This window comes from Falco cherrug, chromosome 14, assembly GCF_023634085.1.
Source record: "Falco cherrug isolate bFalChe1 chromosome 14, bFalChe1.pri, whole genome shotgun sequence".
Taxonomy (NCBI): domain Eukaryota; kingdom Metazoa; phylum Chordata; class Aves; order Falconiformes; family Falconidae; genus Falco; species Falco cherrug.
The window spans coordinates 12,114,140-12,141,701 of record NC_073710.1 but is presented as its reverse complement, the minus strand read 5'-3'; the positions used below and the strand labels follow the sequence as shown (position 1 = coordinate 12,141,701).

General features: G+C 38.0%; 1 protein-coding gene across 2 annotated transcripts in view; it reads right to left on the bottom strand.

The window, feature by feature from the left end:
- Window positions 1–345: 345 nt before the first annotated feature.
- CHST8 (carbohydrate sulfotransferase 8) overlaps window positions 346–27,562 on the bottom strand; it is a 185,732-nt gene continuing 158,515 nt past the window's right edge. For both annotated transcript variants that reach the window (XM_055726998.1, XM_055726997.1), the window contains exons 3-4: window positions 4,171–4,208; window positions 346–1,745 (exon numbers count right to left, since the gene is read on the bottom strand). In XM_055726998.1, the coding sequence (XP_055582973.1) occupies window positions 600–1,745; window positions 4,171–4,208 (1,184 nt within the window). In that variant the 3' untranslated portion in view covers window positions 346–599. The remainder of the gene's footprint in view (window positions 1,746–4,170; window positions 4,209–27,562) is intronic.

Sequence of the window (27,562 nt, the reverse complement as noted above, 5' to 3'; positions counted from 1 at the left end):
CACTCACATGGTCCCTATTAGTTGTTTTCATCAGTGTGGTTTTGAACAGTGTATGATAGACTTTTTCTCCCTAACTATTTTAAGACTCTCGGGGTATAGCCATCTATGACCAACTTCAAATATATAGTGCCTGTTTAGTGTATGGCTTCATGCATTGCAGATTTCAATGAACTGTAAATATTACTCAGTGTATTCTTTTTTTTCTTGCTACTTTGTCACTTTCAGATTTATTTTCTAAGCAGGACTGAGCTTGAAATACTGGCTCCACTGCAGAATGTCCCCAGTTTCAAACTGTTCTCTCAGTGCAAACACAGGCCACACCAGCATGGAAAATTATGTGATTTATTTGGGAGCCCTGACATATTATACATATATGTACATACATTTCATATGGAGAAACTATAGAAAAAAATATGCTTTGAAAAAGGAGGCAATTAAGGTGAAGGTGTAAACATCGCTAGCCATTTATGTTCTGTTTTGGGTTTTTTCCTGCTCTTTGACCAATTGTTTACTAACAGATGAGTATTTATAAACAGAAGCCACCTGGATTTCTTAGGCAAGTCAACTGATATGACCGTGGAAATGTCACAGCTCTCAAATCAATATAAATCTTCAAAAGGTTTTGAGTAGTTAAACATCAAGTAATCCATATAGTAAAAGTCATAGCTTCGTTGCCGTTGAGAAGGAGAAAGCTGTGCAAAATACTGTTGTGTAATTTTAGTGGTAGTTCTTTCTTCATTGGAGTGTCTATCTTTAAACTTGGGGAAAGTTAAATTTTGTGGTGCACCAATTAAGTGCAAGAAAAAGTTTGCATCTTCTTCCATACTTTCAAATTTCCCAACAAAGTCGTAGTCTATTAAACATGGGCTGCAAAGCCTATTGACATGATCCCAGTGGATATCCATACCCACTGGCCTATGTACATCCAGGAGATACTGAATGAACTCTTTAAATTTGACTCCAGAGCCTGTCCTTAATGCTTCTTTGGTGGCATTGACACGGTATCTGGAAATGATGGCTTTTCCAAAAACCGGGTGGTAGTAGTTATTTGGATGTTCAAACTTGTCCCGAAATGCAGATACCAGCTTTTCAAAGGGTTCACGAATAAAAAGCATCTTTGTGTAAGTGTTGAGCCTATGGTAAATTCCTTTGTGATCAAACCCATCCAGTCTTTTTAAATAGTTTCCGTAGTGCACTGTGTTGTGCTGTATATCTTTTGTGGAAGAAGCCAGCCCGTTAAGAACCATAAGCACCCGTTTCCAGTTAGAGCAGCCAGCTTTTGGTACTTCACAGTATAAAACTCTGTATTTGTCTTCTACAAATATTCTAGAAACATGATAAGGAGTGATTATTCTTCTATTATTACTCTTGTATTTAGAACATGTTTCCCTCATAATCCTCTTTCTTTCTCTTTGGATCTGGTAGAGACTCTTCCACTTGTTGCTTCTATCCTCAGATTTAAGCGTGGGCAGGTTGAGAATGGAGCTGTTTATGGAGATCAGGATTGGGCTCTTTTTAATTATAAATCTCCTCCTCCGTTTATGGAGCCCAATAGAATTAATTTCTTCACCTTTCTGTTGATCTTTCATTGCAAATGTTATGCTGCTTTGCTTTTTGTCTGTGCTTTGAAGCTTAGTGGGCACACTTTCAGATAGGTGTAATGAATCGCTCTGCTTTACTGTTGCTACTCTGTCTGCAGTATTTTTTCTTAATCTTCTATCCTGGTTATTGCTGGAAACACAGTCCTGATGGGGGGAAAAAATAGATTAAAGGTGTTAGTAAATGAGAGAGTGTCAATCTTAACAGCTTGTACAATTTAGTGGGGATCTTTCATACGCTCTGAGTTCAGCAGATTTGTACAGCAAAATGCATTGCTCCAGGTCCTCAGCACTGTGCCTATGTTGTGGTATGGACTTTTCTCTTGTCATCTGGTTCTGTGCTTACATGAAATTCAAAGGCTGAGATGAGCCTGAACTGGTAAATTCCTGTTCAGATTTGGTTTTAACTGTATTTTAGGTGGTGACTGTACCCAGACTTTGATAGAATAACTTTGTCTGAGATATGTTGTCTTTGAAATTTCCCTAAAATGTATCTGAGTATTTTGAGGACTTCAATTATTCCAGGCTGCTTGTTGTCACATGAATCAGTTTGCCACCCCCACCCCCCAGTAACTTTATCTTTGCAGTGAGGGTAGTTGTGTGGAGAGTGAAGGCTGTCAGGGAAGGGAAGGTTATAATGTTTGCAAAGTGGAGTGAGGGTGTAGAGGGAGCAAGAGTGGAAAGAGGGAAGCAGAAAGGACTGCAGTGAGAAAATGGAGGCTTTGCAGAGAAGTGGGTTTGGTGAGGGCTGTGTGAATGGAGACTCCAAAGGGAGGCTTGAGTGAGGTGAGCCTGGGACCAAAGTAACTGGGACTTGATGGGAAGCAGTAAGGGGTGGGAGTGAAGCAGTGGCAGGGGTTAGGCAAGTGAAAACAGAGTAAGAAAGGTGGGTCTATGGGTAAGGGGTGTCTGGGACCTGCTCTTCCTCATTAGGCAGATCTCACTGGTTAATACTTCTTCTGGCACACAGCCCTGATGTGCTCCATTACTTCCTGCTGAATTAAATCCCAGTCCACATGTCTGTGCCTCTTGGACTACAATTAGGTTTTGAACACTGTTTAACTACAGGTCATCCCTGTTTTGGGAACTCACCTGGGAGCCAAGTGCCATATGAACCACAAGGGAGTATTTCAACAGAGGAGGCAGATGTAGATGCAGTGTGTTTATTGCTTACCCAAAATATTTAATGTTTGTTTAGAGGTTTTACAAATTGTGAGTTTCTGATTTTTCAGTCTTAATTTGCTCCTTACTAGTATTTAAAACTTATTTAAAAATAAGATAGTGGATGAATTTTAAGGTGTACAGTATGAGGATTAGTAGGGTCATGCTCTTTCAAGGTGGCAAATCAAATCTTAATTGTAATGGTGATTTTAAAAGTGTCTGTTGGCTGAAAAAAGTGATGCTCTAAGTAACTTGTACTGTTATGGAGGTTATATCTTGCTACATCCTTTTAAGGGTGAGAGACTTAAAAAGTCTTAAAGAGACTCAGTAGTCATTATGAAAAGCATTGGTGATAAAAGAAGAAAAAAACCAAATTGTATTATTTTGTAGTTGACTTGCTTAAATTGTTAACTTCTATACAAAAGTCCGAACAGATCAGTATTAAGTAGGATTTTTAGAGTACTGTGCAAGTTGTTGCAGAACTTTAGGCTTCTAAAATGTTTTGTTCGCTATGGTGGTAGTGGAGGTGGTATGTGATGTGCAGACTGGGAAAACAACTGATAATTTGTCATACAAGACAGTGTGTATTAAGTTGCTGGGAGTGATTGTTGTACTCTGCCCTTACCTAAAGAGGTTGTTTCCAGTAGTCGAAGGTGTATTAAAGTTTTTGTCTATGTAAAATACTAGAAATACTTACCTATATTACCCTTTACAGAGTGGCTGAAATTCAATTGAATAAGAGTAACTAGACTCATGATGTGGCTGACATTTCAAGGTTATCAAATTCAAACTTCCTAGATATGCACACATTTAGTGATAACGATGATAATGAACCTATAGTTTTTGGGAAACTCAAATGCCATGATTTCAATGTCTTCTGTCAGTCTAACTCTTCATCCAGAAGGTCAAGCTGGAGCTGTAGAGATGGAGTGATGTCAATTACATCGCACTGATTTCACCAGGCAATGGCATTTGGGTAACAGCTGTCAGCTGCACAGTTGTTCCTTTGTGTATCTTGCACTTGTCCTTTAACTATGAAAGCACTGCTATTTTGAGTGTGCTAACAGCCACTAGATGGAGGAATTTCACCAGTATTTTTCTTTTAGCCCATTTTTAAGTACCACCGAAGACATTTGTTTGATCGGTATGATTGCATACAGAATATTAATATATGCAAAGTTTACAGTATCTTTTAGCAATATCCAGTCTAGGAAAAAACTCATAAAACTAAAGTTGCATAGCTTATCAAATTCATATTTTAAAAGGAAAATTTGTACTTCATGGCAAAGCTTTGATGCATCTTTCCTTTTCAGTGCTTCATTTCCAGTCTAGTGGCCTTATCTGAGCCATCTCTATCCATACTGCATACTCAGGATTTGGTACGTTTTCTTTATGTACTGCTGAAACTTACTTTTTTTGATTGCTGGAATCCCATGTTATATTTTATCCCTAAACAAAGAAAGAAATCAAAGTAATTATTTAGAAAAAATAAAAACATTAATTTTTGCTGGACTGGTTAACAGTATGTCCTCTCGGTAACTAAAAAGAAAAGAGGAACAAGTTCAGTTAATGCAACAAGTAGACCAATGATGAATCATACATAATTCATGTATATTTCATAGTTAACAATATCCTAGAAAGGCTTTGTTTAATTTATAGATGTCATAGCAGTTGTAGAATGGTGTGAATGTCTCTACATTCCTTTTACAGATGGGGAAACGGTGATGGAGAAAAGTGATTGCTTAACCTCGGCCAAAAGGCCAGTAGCAGAATAAGAAGCGGCTGGAATTAGTGATCCTAGGTTAGAGCTCTCAAAAAAGGCTGTTCTTTGTGTACTTGCCAAAAGCTGTGTCGTTCCTCCCCCCTGCAACTGTGGATAGTATGGTACTTAATCGTAGTAATAGCTTGCATTGAGTACTGCTGTAAAATCACAGCAACACACAGTGGAGTTGCATGTAAGTGAGGTACAGTTTGCAGAGTTATAGAGAGACAGCACAGAACTGTGTTTTGTCAGATCTTCTGACTTCTACAGTGATTTCTGCTTGAAAACATAATAATAAAGATGTGAAAATCCTAGAAGGCAGCTTTAGCACATGTGTAGGATCTCATTACTGTTTCTAACCTCCGCTGAGTATAAGTTAATAATAGAGGAATGTATAATGGAAAACACTTCCTAATGATGAAATTAGTTTGGGGCTTTTCAACTTATAAGACTGCTATCTGTCATCACTGTCACTGTTGCTTGAAAACTTCAGTTGCCTAAGACTTCAGTTTAATAAGTCTGCATTGCATTACAAATCCACAGCCTTTTTGACAAGGACAATTACAGATAAAGGTATTGCAAAGCATTATAAGTGAAAGCGTCGCTGGGATAGCTCAGTCCCATCAGACTAATTTTCATGGTGCTATGAAAGCTCTCAGAAGTACTGTGTGCACATAGTTCACATTGTACTTTATTGCAGTTAAAGTAGACTTACAAGATCAATCATGTTTTGTTGTGTTTTTTTTAAATCGGATCTACAAACTGGTGTTTATAGTCGAATCTAGGTAAAATTGCTATGGTTATTTCTATGCTGTTAGAGCTCATCTAGCAGTGCTCATTACTCTTTTGGCTCATGTTTGAGCTTTAATTCCACTGCAGCAATTTGTAAGCAATAAACAAACTTGAGTTAAGTTGGATAGGGATATTGTGATTCTGTGCCTATTAAAAGCAAAGGGCATATTATTTTTACTTCATCAGAAGTAAGTTCCAGACATCCCACGGAAGGACTCTTCAGCCTTTTCCTAGCAGCTTCTCAAAAATGTTTAGCTGTAAAATAAACTCAGAAGGTGTATTCTAAAGAGAAACGGAGCTAATCTATAGCATCCTTCTGTGAGTTCTGGAGGATTAAAACTGATACTGTTGCACCAGGCTTTAGGAGATGTTAATTGAGCTGTTGTGCAGTTCTTGGTGGGATCAGTTAAAGAACCACATTTATTCTACGGCTATGTAATATGTTACAGACCAATGAATGTATGGAAACTGCTGTCCATAAAGAACAGCAAAAACTGAGCACCAGTGCTTTGAAAGAATTGGTACTAGAGCATGGGTGATCTGTTTAAACCATGAAAATGTTCTGTTTGTCAGCAGACGTAACCTTCTTTTTTGCTAACCCTAAAGGTATAACTCTAAGCCACTTGAGCTAGATTTGTATTGGCTGCTTGGCCTTTGCTCAAAGGCATCGTTAATACAGCGAGTTGGAGTAGTTGCTTAACTTTCACTTTAGGCTTTCTTGTAGCAAAGCTTGAAATTGAATGTTATTTTCCTTATAAATTCAGAATATTGTTATACTCTTCTTTCTTACAGGCAGAAATCATGTGTGTCAGGTACAGCTTTGAGAAGTTAACGCTGTTAAGAAATTTAGTCTGGTATTGTGGGTTGGTCAATTCTGCTCATTTTATATGGATAACTTTTGGTTCTTGTGTATATGTAATGCAATGCACTTAATTCTTGTAATAATGTTATTACAGACATAGCCACTATTCTGTTCAGTACCTATTTATTATTCTAGAGTATTTTATTTTTGCTCAGTCTTTAAATTGTCTTTAAACTTTAAATTGAGCAGTTCAAGTCACACTTCATCCTCTGTCACAGATCTTGCAGGCTTACTTTGGCTGTCGATACTATCAACATGGATAGGTGAGAATTTATGTATTTGAGTATTGCTCCTACTGTGAGCTAGTTATGCCTACCAGTGTAAGATAGGAGAATGGTTGTGCAGTCCTCCCCAAAAGATATCATGTAATGTTGACAAATCTGCTGCCTTTCTGTGAAAGCGTTTTGAGCTTTCCACAATTGAAAACATAAATAGGTGAGAAAAGACTTGGTCACCTATTGGAAAACTGAGCAAGTATTTTGGACAGAATCGGATGCAAATAGGCATTTGCTGTGTCCAAATTAGAATGTAAAACTTAGGGTTAATTTTCTTTTTTTAGCTGTGGTCTCTTGTCCTGACTTCGATGGGAGCAGTGATAGCTTGTAGCAAAAACACACTCTTTGTGTAATTACCTGTTTAAGTTGCTATGTTTCTGCCAGGAGCAATAATTATTAAAAAAACCCACAAAATTGCAAAAAGCAGCTATGAAACCTGTCTTGTGGTTAATTATGACTAATCATGTTTTTGCAGTAGTGTTTCATAAAGGTAACTTACTTTAGAGATTAATACTTTGCACTGATATGCTGTGCTTTAAAAAAAGATTTAAAATAAATGCTAGTAGGAGATGAGTAACTGTTTAAAAATTATTCTTAATTTACTGGCTTTAAGATGTAATCAGAACAACAATTCATGTTTAATGTAAATGTTTGGTGAAGTGCTTGCCAATCTCTTCAATGTTTTCTGAATTTGTGATTTCTAAAGTTGGCTTTTTAGCTGTCTTTCTCATGATACAGTCTGTCACTTGAGATTTAAAGCTACATAAAAACAAACCCCTCTTAAGTGCAATTAACTCAGCAAAGTTGTATTGCACAGATCTACTATACTAATCAAAATCTAATTGTAATGTCATGCTACATCTTTACTATCAGTGTTACTTACCAGTTCTCAGATGTTATTGCCAAAAAGTAATTTTTTTCCCCCATAAATAAACCACCAGTGTCTGCTGCACCCAGGTGAACTTAGTGATCGTTAAACATTTGGTGCCAGACACAATGATGACCAACATCTCACTACAGTTCAAACAGAGAGAATAGCTGCACGACAGAATCATTCTATCAATTGTACATTATGTCAGTTTTCGTGTTCTTTTCTCTTCCCCTTGTACAACCGTGATTTTTCCAGACCTGAGCTTGGCCTGTGTTTTAGGTCTGCTTTTGTTGTCTTTCATGAAATACTAGCCTTATGCTTCATCTAGTCCCACCATATACTTAAACCCATTGTGAGCTTTTTTTTTAAGTGCTACTAGCAACACAATAAAATGACCATAATCTTCTCTGTGTAATGCTATCTAGCTTTGCCCCTGCCTTCTCCTCTGTCTCTGCTTCAAGACCTATTTGGTTTGCCTCTGGTGTTTTCCTCTGTTCTGAGACTACACTACAGCTGAATATTTTAAAATAGAAATGATAACTTCAAGTCTGCATCTGTGACTCCACCCTTTAATGGGTTTTTCTGAACGGTGTATACTTGTTTGCATCACCCTAACTGATTTGTGAAATATACTCTGGAAGGGCTGTCGCTTTTATTGCGTGAACATCTGTGTCAAGTGTCCTATTTGTATGCGCTCCAGTCTTAGGTCTTTACTCGATGACAACAACATGTACTTAATAGAGAATGAATAATAGACTAGTAATCAGAATTCTGGTTAGCATTAAACATTTTCAGTTTGAAAAGGATTTTCCCCACTGTACTGGGGTTAACGGTCTTTTTCTGGTGGGGTTTTTTTTATCATTTAAAATGAAGAACTGCCCATTTCTGATCAACTTACTCTGGTGTCTAATTGTTTATGTATTTGAATTATATTACTCATTAAAGAAATGTTTTTAAGATTGCTACCATACCATTGTAAATAATTTTTTTACGCATATAAAAAATGTAGTGTATAAACCTTTTCTTAGAATGTGCTTTTATTTTGAAATTGAGGCCTAATTAATGGATTAAGCTTTTTATGTCTGTATGCTTATTGTATGCTATGTGTATATGCTGCTTGTATCTAAAATATATAGCTTATTTTATTATGGACCCCCCCCCCCCCCTCAGAAGTCCCCACCTACCTCATTTTAGTACGGATGAAATTAATGAGGCAGAATAAAGAAGCCTTAGCAAGACTGTAGCACATCTTAAATTGTGCTTCAGGAAAGAAGCAAACCTATACAGTGACTACATAACCGAACCTCTTTGAGTCCCTGGTGAAGCTGCAAGTATGCAGTGTCATATCTCACAGATGAGTAAACTTTTACAGTGAATTTCTTGGTTAAATGATACACTGCTGAGCCCTTGTCAAAGCTAAATGCTCAGTGACAGGACACGCATCATAGTGTTTTACAGACTTGTGAAGTCATATATTTCTGAGATACAGAATGTCTATTTTCACATCTGTTTCACGCTAATTGTTGCAGTGGTAAAGACAGCACAAACAGTTTTTACTCTGTTCTCTGTGAATGAGGGGTTGCATGCAGGCAAACTATAGCCTCTTGCAATTTGACCAAAGAACTTGTCTGTCACTCTTGAAATGAAAGCAGTCAAACGCAGCTTCCATAGCATTTCTCACTTTTGTGGCAGAATAATTATATATATAATGACAAAAATAAATTTATGTATGAATTTTAAGAGTGAATTATTGGGGAACTCATTTGTAATGCAGCTTTTCTGGAAAAAAAATAAATAGGTGTTACTGTAAATATTTTATTCTCATCTCTATTGCTACAGTATGTACCATGTAGTGGGTACATTTTTCCACTTTACATGGCAAAGTGTAGCATGTTATTTGTTACTATTCCAGCTTTTTGCATGTCAGAAGCAGAAGCTGATAACTGCATTTGCCAAACTGACCTGTTTTTTAGGTTGTCACGTGTTGAATTACAAACTCAAATATTGATTGTCTGAAATGCCAATGTTACCCCTCGTCGTGTGAAAAAATTAAATCCAGACTCATACAGTGAGTCTTTAGTAACGTCTAGATTAGAATGTATGTATCCAATTTCTAATTGTGATGTTCAGTTCACCAGATTGCTCAAGTAGTGAGATGTGGTTTATCCACTGAAGACTAAGGTTCTATGGCCCAGATTCTGCTGTACATCTCTGGGTGTATCGGATTCTCACTTACATGCTATCTAGGTAGTTGCATGTGTGTATCCTTAACACACCATGTGTCAGTGGACTGTGGGCTGTAGAAACACTTCCAGCTGGTGTGAAGCTGTCCCAGCAGAGCCTGGGGGCTGAGCTGCTAAGAGAAGGATCCTCCAGCAGGCTTCATTGTAGGGCACATGGGCTGCATGCAATAAAGCTGCAACTCCTTGAAGAACCTCACTGTGAGAGTGACATAATTTTGCCCCTGGTAGGTGGTGTGTGTTCCAGGGGAATCTTGATTTTTATAGCTATGATGGAGAATAAGGACTGTTAACTTGAGAGTAGTTCTTCTATGGTGCTATGTTAGTATTTCTCCAGATGCAATTATTGGCTCCTCTTCAGTGCTTTCTACAATCTCTATTTTTGGCTAACACTTACAGCCTTTTTCTTTTGTGCTTTTCCTGCTCTTAATATTCATGCTTTGTTCTTTCCAATAACTTCTTTCCCTTCACTTTTCTTTCCCTGTATAAAGAATTCTCAGGCTCTGCTCTGACACTGTGATCCAGCACTTCTGAGGGTGTAACAAAAGTTAAGCTTGTAATATTTCCAGAAACAAGAATGTCTGCATTTGATTAACTCCATTTTAATTGATCCTTCTCAATTTGAAACTTACTTGTATTCTATTGCTTTACTGTTGTCTTGCCAGCAATGTTGATGCTGAAAAAAACAAACCACAAAACTCTCATAGGGAAAATCTAGCTGGGATATTTCATACCCTTCAGAGGGATGTTCATTAACAACATCATCTGACAGGATTGCATTTTTATTCTAATAAAAATATACTGCATTTAAAGCAAGATTTATAGAAAAAAAATTATGTATTTCCTCTTTTGAGTGCAGTTAAATAAAATGATGTTTATTTATTTGCTGTGTGAACATTAAACCTTCTTATGTTCTCATGCCTTCCATGGTTCTGGTATCCAGCATCGATCTCCTATTACTCTTTGTCACAAAGAAAATGATTCTGAAGTCCATCTTGCTGATTTAAAGGAGATGGAAACTTAACAGACAGTTTTGATGGTTGTTTCCTTTGAACAGAGGGGGACGGATGGAATGTTTCTGTGGCTATTTCACAGTCTCCAGAGCAGCCCTTTGGAGCTCCAAGTAGTTAAGTATGGCTCTGAGCAAAGAGCTTCTCTTTTCCCTATTTTGAGAAGGCATAAGAAGTTTGCCAGCTACCAAGGGTTAGGGTTTTTAAAATCTCTTTGAGCTGCCTTTCATGTGTGAGTTCTTTTGTAAATCAGATAACTCTGATTTTTTTATTATTTTTTTTTATTCCTGAGTGTTTAGGTTTTTTGTTTCAATCCTACCATTGCCAAGCATGCAGTTCTTAATAGTTTAAATGTAATCTATTCGAGAACTTTGAACTCTGACTTGCGGCTTATTCTTAAGGAGTTGTGGTGAAGTAGAACACTAGCCAAAAGACAGCCATTCACTCTCCTTTTCCCCTCTCCTGTGCTAGTATTGTGCACAAAGTGAATTACTTTGTATTGCTCTTGAGCTTTTCAATCCGAGTCAGTTTCAGAGAGGTGGACATTGAGTCTTAGCGCAACCATTAGCTTCATATTTCTAAACCAGGCAAATCTGCAGTTTCCCCATCCTGTAGGCAATGCAGTACTGTGCTGGATTTGTGTCATGGGGTACTTACAATGGTAGCTGCCTGTGTGCTCTTCAGTTGATTAAAACACTATTACTCTGGCTTTTTGTGTCTGAAATGACTTTCCATCTTAATGAAGCAAGGGAGTCTCTGGACAGAAGTATTGTATATGGGGAAAGCAATGCAGTTCTGAAGGGCATACCCTGGAAATAATTAAAACCATTAGGTTCATCCATCAGTTTGAACAAGAACAAAAAAAAAAAATTAAAATGGGGGAACTGAAGTAGAGATCAGTACACACGTTAAGTGACTTGTAATTTTTGCCCCTTGAGGACTTTAATACTGTCAAAGAACTTGGTGTTCCTGGTCTGTTTGTGGTACTGGTAGCCAATACTGTACATCTAAATCGAGCAAAACTGCAAAAAGTCATCATTCAGAATCACTGCACTTGCTAAATTGTGGCTGCTGCTGTGTTGTCATTGCTTCCTTCTTGATTTCCTGATTAACTGCCTTGTATCCAATACTCTTGACATAATGTCCCTCCTAACATTTTAACTTAGGCCATCCTTCATGCACAGCTTTCTCTGCTTTTTTGGGTAAGGGATTCTTGGAATAAAAGATCACAGATTGGAGCCGGTACCTACCGTTTCTAGACGTGGGTGCCACCTGAGTACAGTGTTCATGTCTACACAGTGTTTCTCAGACAGAATACCCAGGCTATTCTCCTGCTGTTGTTTCCCCCCCACAAAAGCTTTATGCCTCTTGGACAACTTGCCTTACATCTGTTTTCGTGTATGTATTTGTGTGTTGTGTGCTAGTAAGAAATACTAGCTCTTGAAAATTTCATTTATTTTCCATTATCTGAAATGCAACTTCATGTGAGAAATAATTGGTTTTATATGGTTTGCTTTGCAAATTCTTTAATTCATTGGGGTCAAAGCAAGAGAGAAGCAGAAACAGAAATAGCAGCATTTTAGGGGAATAATTTTCTTTTGAATCAAAACCCAATTAAAGTGTTGCTGTGACTTCCTGGTAAGTCCCACCACCTGCGTATCTGCAGTGACTTTGTTTGCTGAGTATTGTTCAAAACTGTGGTGTTAGTCTTGTCCAGAAAGTTGTTAATTTACATTCAGACTTTGTAATGAGGCTTTCTTTCATCTGTCTTCTACTCCATTGTTGAGATCATAAGTTGTTTGAAGAGAAGATTCTTGTATTATTTGGAATCTGGAAACGCTGATACTTCCCTGAATTGCAACATGCTAATAGAACAGGTATATGAACCTTTAAAGAAAGATCACATACTACAGTGTTTTTTCATACGTTCTTATGTTCCAAAATATACCAAATCAATCTCCTTGACTACATACATAATCATGTAACTTACACTTGGTCTGTTTCCTTGATAGCTAATAAAGGAAAGTGAAATGCATGGTACCTTTATCTTGCAAGCTGAATTAAATGAATACAAGAAGCTGTTTGTGAATTTATGAGGAAGGTATCACTACTTGTTTGTTTTGTCTTCTCTTTGGTATTTAGCCATGTTAATTAGAGAGTGCCGTTTTCTGTCTTAATTTGTATTCAATAAGAATTCTATGAGGAAAGCAGAAAAGTCAAGCTTGTGCTATTGCATTCGCTATTCTTTTTGTGGATGTATCCCTAGGAATATTGTTAATTAACTTCATCAGCTTTCAGGCACTGTCAGCAGTTACTTGCAATTTCTACCTATTACCCTCAGTTATTCTCCATTCTTATATTTAATATTTGCATATTGCCTTCATAGCATGACTTTGACAAAGACATTACACTTTATTCAAGATTATTAAAAAGTAAAAGTTAAGGTTTAAAATATAGCACTGCATTTATATTTAGTAGCCTGGAGAACTGTTCAGGTAACCAGAAGAGTTTGAATGAATCTCGGGCAAGCACTTGATGTAACTTGTGGCCGTAGTGGAGCATGGGATAGCTAGGCAGAATAGCTCACCTAGAACTCCAGAATGTTTCAAGAAATTGTGGAAGTGGGACACTAAAGCTTCAATGGTCTTTCTGTTGAAGCGAGGACAAAGTAATACAGGTGGAATTCTGGACTGCTTTTGTGTCACTCTGTAGCGGTATTTCTTTGGGAGAGGAAGCACAAATGGAAAGAGAGAAGGCTGCAGGCAAAACTTGAAAGGCAGATCTACGGAGACATGCCTCTGAGTGATAAAGTTCAATGATGTGATAGATTGACCATGTATCAAATGCCACAGATGTGCATCCAAGTGCTGTACATTATAATGTTACAATTGGCTGGAACTGATAGTTCTCATAGTTAATTACTGACAGGTCTTCCTAGTATAAGAGAAATATGTAGCATTAGAAAAAAAAGTTAACACCTGCAACTTGGCTACAAAAACATAGTGCAAAAAGGGTGATAATTGGACAAACTTTGATTCATGACCTGTAAGAAACAAGCAGGAGATAGCAGTTCTGGGAAAGGTGTGAGGAGTTGAGCTCTTTGCCAGGCCTTTTATTCCTGACTAATGAGCAACTGAAGGACAGTGGTGATTTTCTGTTAGCTGTTTCTCACTGGTCTTGTTCTTGTCCTTCGTGGAGGACTTCCTATTTCTTGTTAAGGAGCTCACTTACTCTCTTCCGCCAGCCAGATTTTAGCGACTATTTGGTAGAACAATTTGCTTGCATAAGAATAGCGTCTTGGATTATTTACTTTTGTATCAGTAAGAATGAGGGGGAAATTATTCTTCTCAGGGAAACCTAGTGATAACTGTTTCTGCTAGCCATGTAACACAGTGTGGTACCCAGGATTTGTCCTGAGCTGGAAACCCAGGTGGGAAGAGTCAAGGTGCTAGTCTTGAGTTCTAGCAAGACTGAAACTTTTTAAGGGTAATTGCAGGCCATTTTAAGATATTCTGAAACTTTTGGAAGTCACGAGTTAACTTTTGTGTAAAGCTAGGAAAAATCCATGTAAAGCTAAAAAAAATGGCCATTATGTTTTTTAAATTTATGACGTTTTTTGGAGAACTGTCCTACTTGACTAAATACAGTGAACCTAAGATGCTAGCCAGGAAGATAAATGATGGAATAATCACTGTTAATTCAAGAAATAGCCATGAAGTTGAAAGTGGCAAGGAAGTTATATATCCTGAAATGGCCTGGGAGTAGTACAGATATCTGCACTCTCAAGAGATCATGCTGTGTTACCTTATTTAGTGATCCAGACCTTTGTCTGTCTTTCCAAGTGAACACTGAACTTGATAACAGTCTTTATCTTGGTTCTTCCCAGTTGCTGTATAGTCAGTGGGGATACAGATATTTTTAGGGGTGGACTTGCAATCAAAAGTAAGGGGAAGACAGTCTTCAGTGGTATTTGGTTTGGGAGTTCTGCTGTACTCACGTCATACTTTGCATGGCTTGCATGTAACGAGTGTTCCAAAATAGTGCACTTCTCCTTTTCCAGGCAGAAAGGTTTTAATTTCCCTCCACCAAGCTACTACTGTATTTTTCTACGTTGGACCCCATATTGAGGGTTTTGTCTTTAGCAGTGTGTTGCAGCAAGTGTGTTGTATGGCAGCTGCTCACCTTTACATCCTTGAAAATAGTAACTGTGCTGTATTGGGTCTGGCCAAGCTCCCCAGCAGCGCTCGCAGTGCTGTGCTCACATTGGTAGCTAGGCAGGGGGTGATAACACACCAGTGTTGTGGCTACTGCTGAGCACTGCCCGCACGGCACCAAGGCTGTCTCGCCAACCCCCCCTCACCTGCAGGCTGGGGGTGGGCAAGATCTTGGGAGGGGACACAGCCAGGACAGCTGACCCAGAGTGACCAAAGGCGTATTCCATACCATGCAACATCTGCTTAGATATAAAAACTATAAGAAAGGAAGAGGGGGGCATTTATTGTTTATGATGATTGTCTTCAGGAGTAACCGCTATGTGTACTGAAGCCCTGCTTCCCAGGAAGTGGCTGAACATTGCCTGCTGATGGGAAGTAGATAATAACATCTTTTGTTTTCCTTCACTTCCATGTGCCTGATTTGCTATTGCTTCATTAAACTGCTTTTACCTTGACCCAGAAGTGGGTTTTTTTCCCCCATCTTATTTTTTCCTCCCCTGTTCTGCTGAGGGGGGGAGTAATAGAGTGGCATGGTTGGGCACTTGGCATCCAGCAGAGGTCAACCCACCGCAAGTGCTTTCTCCAAGAAACTGGAGACATGCTCCAAGATGGCTCTAAAATGTACTTAAAACAGAGGGGAGTGAAGCAGACTTACCTCATCCAGAGGTCTCTAGTTTTAATACTGTGGGGTCTCCAGATGCTATAATGTTGTCTCAGGAAACTTAAGAAATAAAAGGTAACCAAGCCAAGTCACAAATTAAGTGAATTGTTCTCAACTCCAGTTTGTAAAAAACCAACATACTGCCGTGTCAAAGCACTTCAAGGCTATGGTGGCAGATGACATGAAACTACATCAACAATCAGACACAGGGAGAGAGGTGCCTATGCCTGACAAGACAATGCCAGCAGGTCAAAGAGGCAGTCAGATTGTCCATGGAGGCCACCAGGTCAATAGGCAACCTCCATCAATAAAGTGGCAGTTTGGTGCTTGTGTTTTCTCCTTGGCTATGTAAATGGCTATGAAAAGTAGTAGTAAGACACCTGGAAAGCTGGACTTAATGTCTGTACAAGTTGTCAAATATCTCCTTACCGTAGTGGAAGGCACACTGCTTGAGGACAACAGGGTTTTTTAAAATGGGAGAGAAGTTCTTTTGTTCCAGTTGAAGGGATGAAGAAACTTTGTTAAGGTAGAGTGATGTTTCTTGCTGCCTGAGAAATCTGACTCATTAACCCTAGGCAACAGGAGAAGAAATTCATAGTAACTTGACAAAAGAGTACTAAACAGGAAAAGAGACTGAAAGGTGTTAGACTTCTCCCAGGGAGATTTGAAATGAACAGAGAAACCTATTCAGGATGGAAATGGGAAGAACTCCACATAAACGTGCTTGTGTATTAGATAAGGACTGGTGGTTCTTTTAAGTTGCAGTAGGTCTAAACTGTTTTGTGCAAGACTGTGCTGAAATGGACATGCATTGCTGAGGGAACTAATGCTTCACATGATGTGTGTGTCTTGCAGGTTCAGGTGCTTATAGAACATGGTTAAGCTTTGGTGAAGCATTGTATCATGTGGGCATTATATGGCAGTTCAGCAGGAGTGAGATTTGGAGGACATTTGCTCTGTTAACTACTGCTCACAACTCTTAACATTAGGAAGTGGGTATCTCAGGATCTGATCCATTTATTTACAGCTTGGTATTGGCATTGGAGGGAGGCCTTTGGTGCCTCTCTCCCTACACATTTCCCAGAAGGACTCTACATTTCCATTCTAGCATTATTTGTCTACCCAAAGTTGACTGCAAATGATTTAGATGGGATGCACAGAGAGCTGCTGCTGAGGTAAATGGCTTTCCCCTATCCACGTGGCTCTTGTGTTAACTTTAGTAGTCACTGCCTCTGCCAGGTCCCTGCATTTTCTTTCCTCTCCCCTGCACAACTTAGAAACATGGGAGCTGACACAGAAGTAAAAGAGAAGCTGCAGCAGTGGTGTGGTGGTATTCCTCAGGTATGTGAATGAGAGAAATAGCTTTCTGTAGGAACTGGTGAATGTTCTCTTCATCTGCACACCTGGATAAGCTACACTGGTCTTCTAAAGGAGTCATTTCTGCTATGGCAGGGGGAAAAGGCAGGCGTTCTCTGGTCACTCTTCCCTGTTTCCTACAGGTACTACTACTTGCTGTGCAGCCCACTGCCTGGGCTGCAAGAACAGAAAGTACTCTTAACATATTTGCCTGCCGCTGACACTCTGATCCATCAGTGGTACCTGAAGAACCCCTCTGCCACTGCTATTTTATGGCCACATCTGCATTTTTCATTCATGCATAATACTTTCTAGTATCCTAATGTAGAATGGTGCATCAGCCCAAGAAGGGGCCATATGAACTGAGAGACTGAATTGTTTGCATCTACCTTGACAACCCAAATTTGGGATACCGTTGCTATGACAATTGAATAATCTGATTTTGTAAGTCAGTGCATACAGTGAATAGGAAATTGGTTGCTGAATATGGTTAGCCAAGATTGTGACTCTTAGCTGATGAAAAGTGTGTGAATGTGTCTGACTTTCATTGAAAGCTTTTCTACGATGATCATTGTTCAGAGCATTTCAATACATATTCGTGGTTCACTCAGTGCATTGCATACAATTATATACAATTCATTCTTTCCATTATGCATTGGCTAAAGGATCTCTGAAGTAATCTGCCACTCTGAATTCAGTCTTCTGAGACAATTATCTTGCATATGGAACTATTTTCTGACAATGAAACACATGACTGACTGGTTGTGTGGCTTACACGTAACACTTTTTTGATGATCTGCTCTAGTGCTGATTAAACCCCAGGATTATAGCAGGAAATTATACACATACAGGACTTTATCTGGCTATTTGTTTCATCTGAAATGCAACTCTTTCACTTCAGATGGAGACGTTTTACGGAGCTACTGAATATCTTGTTGAGTTGTTGTTGAGTATGCATGTGGGTTGTACTCTTGTGTGGGAACACTTAGGTAAGACCTACTTTTGAATCTTGGAGTAGTATATGCAACTCTGCTAGGTAGCCTCTAAGTCTCAATCTTTTGTGTGTTACCTCAGTTTTTTATTAATAAGTATTTTTACCTTTGACAAGTCATTTCCTTTCAGTCCTTATTTCCACTTTTGATGTTATGTTAAACACATTCAGAGTTGTGATTTCATTGTAACTGCTGGTGATTATTACATTTAAAATGAACAGTGTCCATCAGAAACAGCCTTTTACTATTTACAAATCTGATTTGGTGGTCTTCTCAATGTCTTACAGTCAATCTGTTGGGGGGGGGAAATAAAATAATTTCTATTTTTACTCCAGTGGCTTAGTTCTCTACAACTTTATTGCTCATTGTTCAGAAATGAAACACCTAAAACCTCTGAACTCCACTGTCTGAAGATTTGCTAATCAGAGAATCTGAATTGGAAGCGTGGGTTCAAAAAAAAAACAAACAAACCCACAAACCCAACTTTGTTATAACAGCTCCTGTTTAAGCAATAGTTACTTATGACTGTATAGCACTGTCTTTTCAACTATGAAAAATTTGGCATTTACTTCAGTAGGTACAGGATGAGTTTCTCAGTGAGTGAGTAGTAATGCATTATTGATTTTTTTTTTTTTTTTTTTTGCATGTGACTGTAAACCACTCTCCTAATCTTTGTACTCATATTGTGTCTTCTTGCTGTTCTTGGTTCCTAAGAAGAATTGGGAAGTTAGTGCTTTTCCACTGAAACCATGTATTTTGGAAAACTACAGTGAGCTTGCAAAAACCCAAGTTTCTTCCTGTTAAATTTTGTTAAAGAAAAAAATATTGGATAAAATTGCCAGTGACATTTTTGGATTCCACAAGAACTTTAATGTAGGCGAATAAATGTTTAAATATACTCACAAAGTTTTGGTCACATTTTTCATCTCATTGTTAGCGTGCCTCAAAAAAAATGAAAACCACCAGGAAGATGTATAGAAAAGAACATCAGTATTTCACACACTCGCTGTTTTCCAACCTTTTCTCCTTGCATAAGAAGGGACAGAATTTTTAAAACTGTCATAATGTCTTGTAGGAGAAGTTTTAATTATCCAAAAAGTGAAGATGTCAGAAATGGTAACACATAAGGACTAAGTCAGAAATAAAATTTTGCAGCATCATTTAGAATGGATTTAAATGTCTTATCTATGTTTCCTGATGCAAATCTAGCTTTGCCTTTTGTGGTGTAGTGGATTTTTTTTCTGTTTGTTTGTGGGTTGTTGGTTTTTTTACTGCTTTTATATTTTCTTTTTCATCTTAAAGTATCTAAGTCCTTCTGTCAGGAATCGGTTTTATGCTTTTCATGCAATCTCAGATTCTGTTTTCACAGATGCTCTAAACTTTCTTTGGTGGAGCTGAAATGAACCGAGACTTGCAAAGGCACAGCACATGCAATTTCAGATAGCTTTTCTAGACCTTCTGCTTTACAGGACATAAAGATTCTGTTTATTTTGAGAAAATGCATAGTAGCATGGCCTTGAGTCCCTTCCCATAACTGCTTGTGCATTTGGTTTGTTTGCACAAAAGTGCAGTTCTTCAGTGTATATTCCTTGGAGAATCTGCCATGCCCAGTATGCAGAGGAACTTGACAAACCTGCTTTTTCATTTGTATGTGTTTGTATGTGGTGCAGGGCTGATAATCTTATAAAAGAAGAGAATATTTTACACTAACAAAAAATCATTAAAATTATAGGAGGCTTGATCTGATTGCAGTTTAATACCTCTTAAATTTGAATCCATAGTTCTATTTTGCTTGTAAACAAATAAGACTCCAGACTATCAGCTGACATAACTGTCCTTCCCCCCCATTAAGGAAGGTGGTAATTACCGAGCTGTTGACAGCAAGTCCTAGAAGAAGCAATGTGAGTGATTTCCTTGGTGACTGTCAAACTCTTTCAGACAAGGCTTTCAAATTACATTCGTAATAACAGAAGTACACTGTGGGAAAGATAGGCAATGTGGTCTTTAGCGAGCTTGTTTCTTGCCGATATACTGAAATGAGCTACCAGCCATTCCAGCTCCATACTGGCATATTAGCTTGGGGAACTCACTGAAAGACTAAGTGATTCATTGCAATCTTTATTTTTACAGAGAAGCAACAACATCCTTAAAGTTTAGATGCAGAACCTCCAGTATAAAGTCTGAACATATTTTTGCAACACTGTGTCCTCAAGAGATCTTTTCTGCAGTGACTGATTTTTGTATTTCATAATGCTGTGTTTCTTAAAAAGAAAATAGATACTGTCTTGAAGAGAATTAATAGAACAAAAATTGTTAAGTAATCTGCTATGAGTAAATAAGCTAAGTACAGGTCAGGCATTTTCAGAGTTTGTTGCTGTGCTAGTTTTGGCTGGGATAGAGGTAATTTTCTCTGCAGTGGCTGGTAAGGGGCTGTGTTTTGGATTTGTGCTGATAATATAGAGATGTCGTCATGATTGCTGAGCAGTGCTTACGCAGAGCCAAGGCCTTTTCTGCTCCTCACCCCCTCCCCCACCAGCGAGTGGGCTGGGGGTGCATGAGAAGCTGGGAGGGGACACAGCTGGGACGGCTGGCCCCAGCTGACCCAAGGGGTGTCCCACACTGTATGACATTGTGCTGCTCAGCATATGAAGTTGGGGGAAGGAGGCGGCAGGGGGGAACATTTGGAGTGATGGAACCTTGTCTCACCAAGTAACTGTTAAGGTGTGATGGAGCCCTGCTTTGCTGGAGATGGCCGAGCACCTCTCTGCCTGCCGATGATGGGGCGGTAGTGAATGAATTCCTTGTTTGGCTTTGCTTGAGTGTGTGGCTTTTGCTTTACCTGTTAAACTGTCTTTATCTCAACCTGTGAGATTTCTGCCTTTTACTCTTCTGATTCTTTCTCCCATCCTGACGGGGGGGAGTGAGCAAGCGAGCGGCTGCATGGTGCTTAATATCACTGGCTGGGGTTAAACCACTACAGTTACTTAATATACACAATACTAATTTTGTGTTTTGCTGATGACGTTTTAAACGGGCTCAATTTTCAACAGTTTGCAAGATGGTAGGTTTCAAAGCTGAGGTTACATAAAATTATGAGTTTAGCATGTTTGACTTGGTCTGTAGGCTTGGATTCATCACTAAACTTCTCTGCCTCGGTCTCCACAGCTGTAAGATAGGAAGAATGTGCCTTCCTCAAGAGGAGTGCATTGCATATTAACTGACCAAATACAAGCAGTTGGTGCTCTGCAAACTTTATAATGGTGATCTCCTCTAATTAAGGATTATATTGCTGATCACAAGCAGTGCTTTTCAACAAAGACTGACACTTTGTTTTTAAACTTCTGCCCAAAAGGTTTCCTTGTCCTATTCTATGCTACCTTCTTTGTCTTCGAATTTCTTCCAAGTTCGATCTGTGTTTATATGTTAATGTTGATGGACATAATCACTGTTGATGCAGACATTTTCCTAATGCTCTTACCATGTGTGCTCCTTTGATGGGATAGATTTTCAAATACCGTTCATTATCCAGTTGCTTGGCCTCACATCCTGTCTCGCATAAATTGTGACAGTGGACTAACTGGTATAGAGAATAGAAATATCCCTTACAAAAGCTATTTGTGTATAAATGAACCACTTGTGTGATTTTTATTGTGGGAGCTTGTAAACTTTATTTTGTTCTATAGAATGTTTCAAACCAATTCAGATGTAGATAAGATACGTAGCTATTAAATCAAAAGGTTTTAATGTTTAGGTTTTTTTAAATACTACTTTCTGGTCACATTCTGAAAATCTGTTTAATACTGTTTAAAATAAGCCTGTTCTGTTAATTTTTAGGGATGATTTCACCTTTGTCAATAAAGTAATGCAAATAAAGTCTTCCCTGTTATGTTAAAGGCTACAGAGATCTAAAACTAGCTATGTTATCTTTGCTTAAACCATACTCCTCTGTGAGTCCTCCAAAAGGAATTAGTCTGTTTTATTGCTGTACACCAATTTTCCCCATAGAACTGTGCCGCCTCCTTGTTCTCTTTCTTCTCTTTCAACACCCTAAAGGCATCACAATAACCAAAATGAGTATACGCAAACATCTTGAGAGAAGTGTCTATTAGGATTTCTAATGTTTTGAACGTTTTTCTGCCTTCCCTTATCTGCATGTGGCTTTGTTTAAGCAATAAACTTGCAAATAATTAGAAATCCATACAGGGATTTCTCTTGCCTTAAAACTACATGGAGACTGAGGAACCCTAATTCACTTGCTATTGAATTAGAGAATTACTGAATACTAAATTAATACAGGAACCCAGAGTCAAGTGAAGAATCTCATTTGTTTCAATGGGATTTGATTATATTTATCTGTATTTAATGTTTCCTTCAACACAAATGAATGTCCAGCTATTTGTGACATGTAAAATACTGCTACTAGCTCAAAACTATTGAGTACCAATTCCCTTCTTCTATGCATCACTCCTATTGAAATTGAGACAGATAGTAATGAACACATCATATATTTTTATAAGAATATTGCTGTTTTCATTTGAAGTAAAAGTTATTTTAAATAAAAATAATTGTGGTGTTTTAGACAGTAAGTTACAGCGCTAAGAATGCAAATCTTGTTAAACACAATTTAATAAGATCAGAAAATATTTCTAGTTGATTTTCATTGTCCAAATTTGGTGAAAAAAATAGATAAGGTATACCTACTGCAAAAAGCAGAATGTAGGAAATCTGTAATGATTTTCTTCTTTTTTTTTTTAATAGCCAAAGCTGCTATTTGTAGTGTACATGAAAGCCTTTGTTTTTGCTATGTAGTGAAAGCTAAAAACTTCTGTTTTATGTGGCTCACTTCCTAAAAGTAAGGTTGTACAGTAGTACCACCATCTCTCATCAGATTAAGGTGAAACTGCATAACAGCATGGGCATGAAGATGTCAGGCTTGTATTATTTCTGCTCATGGTCCGTTATTTTTCCATTGATCTTTACAAGAATTGCAGAATCTTTTAGGTTGGAAAAGACCTTTAAGACCTGTTAACACAGCAATGTCAAGTCCACCACTAAACCGTCTGCATAAATGCCACGTCTACATGTCTTTTATATACTTTCTATACTTTTTCAAGCCTATAACTCTTCTAAAAAGCATGTCATTAGATAGATATTGAAAAGAGAATGCTGATGATGGCTCTACAAAGCCAATAAAGCTACCTTTATTAGCTTTTATAAAAGTAGTTATTGCTCATAGGGTCTTAGTCTCCGCAGGCAGTGAACCACATTTAGATGTTTAAAATCTATTTCTCACAGGCATCTCCAGAAGCCTTCTCCCCTGCACTTACAGTGCTCCACCATTGTGAACATACTACTTCTTGAAGTTTCTGCCCAGTGAAGTCAAAATACAAAGTGTTAAACTTATTTACTTGTTAGGTGTTGCTAGCTAGTAGAAGAGGTCACTGGTAGCTCCTGGGAAAGGAACAAGTTTCTTTCCATTTCCAGTCTTAGAATAGCTAAGACAGTAAACATTAATTTTCATTAAGCACTTTGCTATAAATCTCAGTTTAATATCCATTTCAGATGTTCTAGATAAATCCTTAACCTTTCATTTGTTCCCTCTTGTAATCCTGTATCACTGATGAATCTTGGCAGTGACAAATGGCATTGTTAGACCCTGCAACTACTTCTGTTCATGTTCTTCCCCAGTGTGTTTTCTTTAGAGGGAGGAAGAGGGGAAAGGGACAGGCTGGGAAAGACTGTTGGAATACTAATGCCCATAAATGGCATCCGACTTTTCTTTCTTTTTCTCCTGTTCCTCAAACTCTGAGCCTGTCTGCAAAAACTAGAAGCTGCCCTCTTACTATTTTTTTTTTTACTGTTTTTATTTTTAACTGGACTGATATAAACTATTTGGTTGTCTTGGTAGTAAATTAAGTAATGTTAGATGATCACTTAGAGATCCACAGCCTTCCAGATCATTTAGTTCCAACAATTATGCATATAAACATGTGAAGTAGGTTGTTTCCTCAGGTAGGAACTACCTTATGTCATTGAGATCACTTGCAACAAGTTTATAGTATTTCTGCAATAATTTGTCTGGTAGCCAGTATGATTGAAAAAGTGACGCACACTTTGTTACAGTAACCAGAAAGTCCAAAAATATGCTCCTTTTTAAAGTTTCTAGACTTCTGTGGCAAAAAAAGCTACTGATTGTCCTACTGAAGAGAGAACTATTGTCCTACCACAAGTGAGATGTCACATAAATAGCTGATTTGTGTTGGACTAGAATGAACTTGAACTCTGAAACCTTTGGATCTGCCCCAACTTTAGCACCACCTGATGGGAAGACTCGCAGACAGGTACAGTAACAGCTCAGATTTATGAATAGTGTTATTCCAGGTGTCAAAGTGTGAAGATAGATGTAATTAAGCAATAACCCTGTCTTCCCAAGGACAAATTAAAAAAAACTTTCTGTACTGCTTTTTCCAGTTAAGATCAAGGTGAAAAAAAGGATTTTGACTCAAGGTTAGAATATAACTTCTAGTGAAATGAAGACACCAGATTAATTTAGGAAGCTTTCGTTTTGGGGAACATTCAGTTTCTCTTATAATGGGATTTCCTGAAATACAAATTTTATGACTATCAGAAGTATTAATGTGTAATATGTTTAAAAAATCCCAAACCAACCAGGTCCCACCCACCCCAATCTACTGATGCGATATGAGGTGCTTTAATTTTCTTTGTGTATTTTCTGTTTTGAAGAAAACAGTACAGAAAATTTTAAGAAATGAAGTTAACTGTACACGTCAGCTTGTATGTAATATAACAACTTTGTAGTTAACGCTACTATTAAGCGGTCATGAAACAGTGTAAAACTGTTTTAAAAAATATTTATCTGATAGGAAAACTTTTGTTTGGGATAATGGGAGATACATTTCAAACCCCGAGTTTCATATGGAAAATATGCTTTGTGACTAGTGAGGATCTGTACTGGTAAGGTTTTCTGGCCTGAGCAAGCTGAACACAGCTGTTGGGTTGCGCGCTTGCTTGCTGTGTAGTACAACCGGTGGAGCTTAAGACATTGCATCAAACTGTCCTGTGCTAGAGGCTGCAGGGACTCCCAGCTGTTAACGCTTCTGCTGACCTGTAGTAGACCAGCACAGTGACCTTTTTGGTAGCTGTATAACCCCAAGTTAACCTGGGGGTTATGTTAACCCCGTAAGTTTTGAAATGAATGAGAAAGTTGCTCAGGAAAACGGCTGCAGTATCCCAGAACAGGGCAAAGAACAGGCTCAGTCTTCTGAAGAGATCCATGTCTACAGCTCCTGGCACATTGAAAAAAGTTAAGTACATTCAGTACCTTCTAAGACCTGGCTCAGACCCTATATTTTCATGATACTGCCAGCTCAATCTCGTTTCCTGTTATTGGTTTAGTGGGAATAATCTTTGCTTAATATTAATAAAGTTTTGGGGCACCCTTGAGAGCTTGTTAAGAAAGAGCTTGGATTCTCCATCACTATGTGGAATGTAACAATAAGGATAATGCTTTAATTGCATGGTTTTGTTTGTCACAAGAAATAATTAATTCTGTCCTGTCTTTTTGAACAACCGCGAGGATTTTTGTGCTACTTGTTAATATATTTAGATTAGATGCTAAAGTGAAAGCCTAAACATGCTGTCATCTTCAGACGCACTCAGGCAATTAGGGTGCAGCTTGTGTTATTGTTTTATAATTCAAGCCTAGTGAAGTCATAAATTAAGAAGCTCGTTAAATTTTCAATTGCATTAATAGGAAAATTCAACTTACTAAATTCTTTGGTAAGGCCTAATAACAAAACATTGGAAATACATCTTTATTTTTTTCTCTATCTTTGTTAATCCTTGTTGCCCAGACAGCCTTCTCTACTCTTAATATAGGAAAAATAAAGTAATAGGAACAGAAGTTGTAGAAAACAATGTCTCCTACATGGATTTTAACATTGATCCTCCTTGTCACATTTTAAAGCATTTTTTTTAAACTAATTCTTATGGTTGACAGCCTGCCCCATAAATAGCAGCAGGAATCTCAAATAAAGACTGATAACGCTATTTTTTACTTGCCAATGCATGACACAACTTGATGCTCTAGGTTGAGATATTTTTACTGTTTCCTTTTCTAAATAGCTCAGTTTACCCTGCAATTGGAAATTGTAAGTGTGTGTATTTAATGGAGCATGCAAATATGAAACTGCTCGGTGAGCTGTCTGTACTGGTAGGAATGGTTTCATATCCATTAAAATAATAATGACTAGATTCACAGTTGTGATGAATTTCCTTATTTTTTTTTGAGTACCAGCTAACGGTTCAAGCCCAAATTATTTGAAAATTAATGTAGTTAAACCCAGTTATGCTGCAGCTGTTTTTTATTATTATCATTATTCACTGTATGGTAGGATGCTCACTTTGTAACAGTACGAGTACTAGAGAAATTCTTCATTCATCTTGATAGGTGTTGTTTATTTAGTGGTTATCTCAATTACTGCCAAATTGTAGTGAGACAGAGCAATGAAATAACGATGAGGGGACATGAAATGATTTGCACATAGTACCAACTCACTCTACATAAGTATATACACAGAAAGAAAAATATATGGCTCGATAATTTGAAGACTTCATTGTAAATGTGAGTTTTTTCCAAACAGTAGACTAATAAACTTTCTGATGCCTGCTGCCATTCAAAAGAAAATTTTTGAGTGAAAAAGCTATCTTCTAGATCTAGTCATACCTACCAAAATTGTATCTATTGCCTGTTTGCTCAATTAACTGTTCAATCTGGACAAACAAATGACATAGGGCAAAAAGAATCTGCGTTTCGTCAGGCAATTTTAGGGCATCTGTTCCTGAACTATGTTCCCCCAGGTGCACAGGTCCAACCTAGTGCTCGTGAATCCAGTGAACTCCTGTGGACTGCAAGGTTTGAAATCACGGACCTATTCAAATTCTCCAGTTGCATCTTGCAGCAGGACATTCAGTAAATGATCTTTTGCCTCAAAAAGATATTTGGTATTTGAAATATTAGCTCTTTTTGCAAGACACCTATCTAACTGCAAGGTCAATTACATTTCTCTTCTTACTTCTGTGAAACCTAGTACTTTCTTTTTGCAGGTGTCGGGGGTGGAAATTGGTACCGGAGCTAAGTGCAGTCTGGCTTGGATGCTGCTGCTCTTGTAACTTTCTTATAATAAGATTTCATGCTAATAATGGTGTAGGGCCAAGTCATAATCTGATGTGTTCCAGAACAGGGGAACGCAAAATATTGCAGGTTGTTGGGAAGGGTGGTACTTCTAGTCATGCTTTTATGAGGTGATTTTCCTCTGTTCTTATGTTACTGTCACTGTCAGTAATGAAGTGAGTTGCCAGGAAAACAGGACCTAAATACCCTCTGAAAACATAGCAAACTAAAATTAATCAGGTTTTTAGGTTTGATACTTCAGGTCTCTAATTTATTAAGCTAAAACTAATGGTACTTTTGGGCCTGATTCATGATGTTTAATTGCTCAAGCTTGTCAATATAGGACATACAGCATTCCTCTTTTTTTATATATATATATTTTTTTTTCCTTTTTTTCTTCCCCCTGCCTCAACATCAAGTCTAGCAGGCTCAGGTCTGTGCCAGTGCACTACAGTCATGCATTGCCTCTAGTCAGGGGTCATGACAGAACCAAAATGCTGGCTCTGGGGAGGCTACCATGTCTTCCTTACCCATTTCAAATATTTTATACAAAGTCAGAAAAACAAAACAAAAAA